At 37.7% G+C, this 6,000-nt stretch overlaps 1 protein-coding gene across 48 annotated transcripts in view; it reads right to left on the bottom strand.

The window, feature by feature from the left end:
* Nucleotides 1–300: 300 nt before the first annotated feature.
* camk2g2 (calcium/calmodulin-dependent protein kinase (CaM kinase) II gamma 2) overlaps nucleotides 301–6,000 on the bottom strand; it is a 57,523-nt gene continuing 51,823 nt past the window's right edge. For 22 of the 48 annotated variants that reach the window (XM_042736785.1, XM_042736786.1, XM_042736791.1 and 19 more), the window contains 4 exons: nucleotides 1,974–2,049; nucleotides 1,080–1,174; nucleotides 479–727; nucleotides 301–404 (listed from right to left, as the gene is read on the bottom strand). In XM_042736785.1, coding sequence (XP_042592719.1) covers nucleotides 495–727; nucleotides 1,080–1,174; nucleotides 1,974–2,049 — 404 coding nt within the window. In that variant the 3' untranslated portion in view covers nucleotides 301–404; nucleotides 479–494. Of the gene's footprint in view, nucleotides 405–478; nucleotides 728–1,079; nucleotides 1,175–1,973; nucleotides 2,050–2,497; nucleotides 2,630–4,808; nucleotides 4,914–6,000 lie in introns of all 48 variants that reach the window. The other 26 variants (XM_042736755.1, XM_042736761.1, XM_042736753.1 and 23 more) reach the window with 3 other exon arrangements.

Here is a 6,000-nt window from a genome sequence, read left to right as displayed (position 1 = left end):
CTTTTCAAAGATTCACATTTCTGATTCTAACTTCCATGTCTACCAGCTGTTAATTACACAAGTGAAGATCTCAATATTTGACAATATATAATTAATACTTTAAACACCATTTCCGAATGTTGGGCAGCAGACATTATGGGATTATGGGTAAAGACAATACAGCGCCCCGTGTGGGCATTAGAAGCATGCAGCATCCAGAAGGCAGGGCTGCTGCCGTGGCCGCCCGCCCCACATCTAGCTAGAGTTGGACTGAAGTGGTGGCCACTTTTAAATATATTTCTTAGTTGTGTCAATTTTTTCCCTCACGTTTTCAAAACTTCAAGAGGTTCTCTTCTGGCCGGGCTCCAGGCGGCAAGACGTGCACGGAGAAGAAATGCTCCAATCAGCTCTAGTATTCAGGCATGCTAATGGAGAGAACATAAAAAATACTAAATAATGTTTCACTTGTGTTGACACCAAGGCATTTGTCAATCAGTACCTTTGCCCTGTTTGGTTCACTGTAGAGGTGCAGCAGGCGCTCCAGAGCAGTGGAAGTGGATGTTGAGCCACTTGGCCTCTCGGCGGTGCCACACACGCGTCTCCTCCGACTGGCTGCTGCGAGGCCGGCCCTGGCTGTCCATGTACTGCGTCAGTCGGATATAGGCGATGCAAGCAGCATCCTCTCCAATCAGGTGCACGTGAGGGTTCAGGATGGTTGTATGCACAGGCTTACTGTTCTTACTCAGCACTGGAGTCAAACACAACAAGGTTAGCTTTAATACCCTCTAACTCAGGGATGTCCAAACCTGTTCCTGGAGGGCCAACTATGCTGCAGAGTTTAGCTTTAACCCTAAATAAACAAACCTTAAACAGTAAACCAAGGTCTTCAAACTCACTAGAAACTTCCAGGCAAGTGTGTTGGAGCTGGTTGAAGCTAAACTCTGCAGGACATTGGCCCTCCAGGAGCAGGACTGGACACCCCTGCTTTAACTGAATTTGCTGCTTACAATACTATAGAGCATAAAAGCATGTTATTAATAGGTACAACAAACGTACACAACGTTATTGCACACTAGTACATTAAAAAGCATGGGGCTTACAATTCTCAAAGTAGAACTTATGGAAGTCCATTCCCTCAACCAGGTTTCCAAGTGCCTCGGGCTCAAAAGAGGTCAGGCCAGGGTCACAGATCCTCCTGAAACAGTAAAGGTTTCGGAGATGATATTGCAAACCACCATTCAGTTTCGACTTAATACCCAAAACATCTAGGCCCGGTTTCACAGACAGGGCTTAGACTAAGTCAGGATTAGGCCATAGCTCAATTAGGACACTGAAGTAATTTTTTATTAACGTGCAAAAACACTACTGGTGTGCATTGAGACAAAACAAAGGCACCGATATGGTTTAAGATCAGTCAGTGCAAGTTTCTTTCAGTTGAAACAGCCCATACTTACAATTTCGTCTAGGACTAAGCTTAAGCCTTGTCTGTGAAACCAGGGGCTAGAATGATAATTATTTTAAAATGATAAATATGGAAACTGGCATAATCTTACTTAAAAAGAACAAATTTGCACATAGTTTTAAAAAATATTTTACAAAAATGTTATAAGCAAACATGCTTGTGCTTTTCAAGATGCGATATCCACCATAAATACTGATATTTTTTTTTTTACATTTATTTTGTAATATGTCATTATTTTGTAATTGTAAATAAGGGTTTTTTTCCTGTTATTTAATACAAGATATTTTATTGGCTATATATGCCATTTTACTGTTCATAGATTTTTTTGGCTATTATTTGTGTACTTTCTCTAAAGACTGGTTGAAAACATCTTATGCATGTCGTACGTCAGAAAGCATGATTTTAGTTGAGTTTGAAATTTCTTCAAAATCTACCAACAAAAATGATGAAAATCCATAAAATGCACAGTGCAAACAAATCTGTTTAATCAGTGGTATGGTAGCTGAAATTATTATATACAAACAGTACTTACGTGTAAGCTTCAAAATCTCCATTGTTGATGGCCTCAATCAGCTGCTCCGTGATTTTAATGATCTCCTGCTTTCGTGCTGGTGTTTGGAGAAATAGGAGGAACAATCAAGTTTTATCCATAACCATTATTTAAAAATCGCAAACCAACCTTTTGTTCCTAACTATCTGCTCTTGAAATCTCACATTCAGCTCAGCATACTATTGTTGGGTGCTGTCTTTCAAGAGAATCACTATTTTCCTAGGCACTCTAATTTCAGCACAAGCTGGGGTCTTAAAATGACTTATACGGAATGGTTATTAAATGCCTCTGATTTCATCCAGCTCAGTAACCACAAGCCAACTGTAAAGTACTAACATTTAACACTAGAATCATCTCATAATCGCTATGGATGGCCATGTTTCACTAGAGGACGGTTATAGGGTGATGAACTGGAGGGACTTTGGTGAAGCCAGAGGGAATGTCAGGACTTACATTTAGGGGAAAAAATGTAATATCTGTCACTAAATCAACAGTCTAAGACTTACACTGCTGCCTGTGCACGCTGCTGCCCCCTGGTGTTGTGGAGGCTGGAGCAGGTACAGCAGGCTCTAAATCAGGACAGGAGCTCTGACCTGAACTGCTCCAAGCAACATTCTTAACATCATGTGGTGGATCAGCTGCAAGACAACGGCACAAATAAACAAAGCTGCAACTAAGCACACAGAGATGCAATGCCACAGCAAAACAAAAGTATGATAAACAAACTGAACACTAGTTAGAGACACATGCTGCCTTCAGAACAGTATACTACCTTACTACGGCTTCAGTATATAGTATGCATACTGTGCACAATACGCAAATCATGAAATATCTGGATAACCTATTACATTTGACAAACTGTGCAGTATTATACAGAGACTACGGAGTTGAATACTACATCCCATAATGCAATGCATTCAAATTCACCTTCCATTTCGATTATAGTAAATTTTCAATACTCTCCTCATTAGCTGATGAGAAAATTGTCATTCCAAAAATGTATGCAAAAAATATTATGCAAAACCAGATTAAAATGATTTACTCATAGATTTACTTTTCTATTTGTATTATTTTACATTAAAAATAATTTAGTGTATACTGCACAATTACTACATTCATTATGTAAGATAGTATTGTGTTCCAAACATTCACAGTCACTAATTCGTACATCTAGATCAGTGGATCCCTTGGGGGTGGGTATGACTTAAAAATATTCTGTATTATTTATTCAATAAAATTAATTAGTAGCAATATTATATTAAAATAAACACATAAAAATGAGTTGTAAATCATCCTGTGATGGGATATCCTATAATGGGATACTGTGGGGCCTTAAAGTAAAAAAGGCTGAGAACCACTGACCAAGATTTTAATCACATGCTGCATAAAATATCAAACTACTGCAAATGATGCTTAAACCACTGCACTGCTATTCACTGCATGTCACACAGAAAACACTGCAGTAATAAATTCAGTAATTAGATGATTACTGAATTTAATTAATGAACAGAAAACATACACTGGCAGAGTTGATAAATATGTATGAAAATTATCTAGAGGATTACAGTAGCAATACTGCAGCATACTGAATCAGAGAGCTGGAAGCGTTTGTTTTAACAGTCCAGCAGATGGTGGCAGACCTCATGGGTTTTTTATTTTAAACAGAAACCTGCAGCAGTCTGGTTCAGTGGTTTGAGCAGTCGCTGAACTCAACATGCAGCCAAGATAGACAGATGCAAAGATGATACAGCGTGTCTGATGACAGTGGCAGTAATCTATATACAACAGCAGCATAAGCGCTAAGAGTTAATGAAGAACACAAGAGGAGCAATAGCCACACCGAGTAGATCTATGCACAGTATGTGCATGTGCTGAGAGATGTCTGTCGTGTACAGTCCCAGCACGGGCCCTCTGCTCATCTGTCACACTCAAAGTATTCAGTGTCACACAGATAAATAAATGAAAAGGTCACTCTGACTGAGAAGGTCAGTGCAATTCTTTCCATGTCAGAGGTGAGGATGTACATGAGTAAAGGGCAAAGATGAGGACTGCGAGAGACTCAAAAGTAGGTGACAATAACTGTCCTTGATTGCGCTAATAAGTGTACAATGCGGACAGATCATGTGGCATGATTTTATTTTTGAGTACTGCAATGACTTGGACAAATTTGCCATATTATTGTCTTGAAGGGGTCATATCATAAGGAATCGAATTTTCCTTGATTGTTTTTAGAAATAAAAAAGCTTCATATACTACAAAAAAACAAAAACAAACAAACACTAACTTAAATTTGAGCTCTTACTTTATTCTCAGTACATAAAGGGAATTTACTCAAACGACTCAATCCAAACATTCACAACCTTCCTGCATCACACAGACACAAATTAATACTTCAATATAGTATTGAGTATACTAATATCCTTTTATGAATCATCCCATGTCTAAGTAGACAACTAGGCAACGCAACAAAAATATAGTTTAATTCAAGGGTCAGAGAGAGCTTGGAAAAATTAACATCACTACTGTTTTTGCGGCAACAAAACTAAAAAAAGAACAAAAACAATAATGCATCAATAATACAAATAAGATGTATCATATGACCCCTTTCATAATGAATCAATGTAGAAGTCCAGTGAGTCTATCTCAGCCAGATTTGTTTTAAAGCATATTAAGTAACAACAAGGTTAGAAAGGTGAGATACTTTAAGTTAGCAGTGGGAACAGTAGAAACGGAGAATATGTGAGGCAGAGATCAGATGAGTCCAGTAGGGAGTTGTAGATACAGCTGATAAGGTCACTGCTATAGCAGTTGACTTACTGGACGGTGGGCAGGGGGGAGAGGCCTCGGGTTGAGGAGCTGGCTCCTCCGAGGCACTGCACTGGCTCACCACTGCACTGTCATTGCTAGCCCCACCCACTGATACTGACAGACAATAAGGGGGAAAAATGTGACATTTGTTGTGGTAAGTCATACCACAAGCCTTTTTCCAGCTTGGCTTTTGTGCTATATTTATATATGAAATGATGACATAATTTGCATGATAATCTTCCAAAAATACCAACGGCACACATTAGAGTACACAAAAACACATGCTGAAACATAATGTGCATGCAACTTAAGAGCAAAAAGCAATTACTATAAAGGGTAATGTTATGTTGATTCAAAATTAAAAAGCAATGTTTTCAAAATCTTGAAGTCTCTAATACTTCTATACAAGGACATGTTATACAACTGTTTGTATTTACATGGAGCTTCAGAAAAAGCTGAAAGACTTCTCTGTCTGGGACATATTTTCACCCTTGTATAGAATGTGAGATCTTTGGGCCTCACTGCTATGACGCAAGTCGATGGTTTGTGAGGTTTAACCCTCAGAGACCCACTGTCGGAAGAACTGCAACACTTTTTTTTAAGTATTTAAATACTTAATGAATAAATAAATGTATAAAACTAGGTAAAACAGGTAAAAACCCAGTGCTGAAGACTGTCAAACACTTTCCCAAATTTATCTCAAAACAAAAAAAATGGATAAAACATTGTAATGACAAGTTTTACGCAGTTTTGGTTTTAAACAGTTTGATATAAACACACAATTACACACACACTTACTTTTAAATGTTTTTGAAAGATGTCTTTTCTGCTTAGCAAGGCTGCACTTAATTGACCAAAATACAGTGAAAAGAGTACTATTGTGAAATATCATTACAATTTAAAATGACTAATTTATATTTTAATATATTGGCAAAGCTGGCTTTTCAGTATCATTACTCCAGTCTTCAGTCTCACATGATCCTTAAGAAATCATTCTAATATGCTGATTTGTTGCTCAACAAAGATGGTTGAAAATGGTTGTGATGTGTAATATTTTTGCGAAAACCGTCATGCAGTTTCAGATTCTTTGATAAGAAGTTCAAAAGAGCATTTACTTAAAACAGAAATGTTTTGTAACATTATAAAGTCTTTACTGTCACTTTTATTTAAATCAGTGCATCCTTGCAGATAAAATTATTCA

Source organism: Cyprinus carpio, chromosome B13, assembly GCF_018340385.1.
Source record: "Cyprinus carpio isolate SPL01 chromosome B13, ASM1834038v1, whole genome shotgun sequence".
NCBI lineage: Eukaryota > Metazoa > Chordata > Actinopteri > Cypriniformes > Cyprinidae > Cyprinus > Cyprinus carpio.
This window is presented reverse-complemented; position numbering and strand designations above follow the sequence as displayed.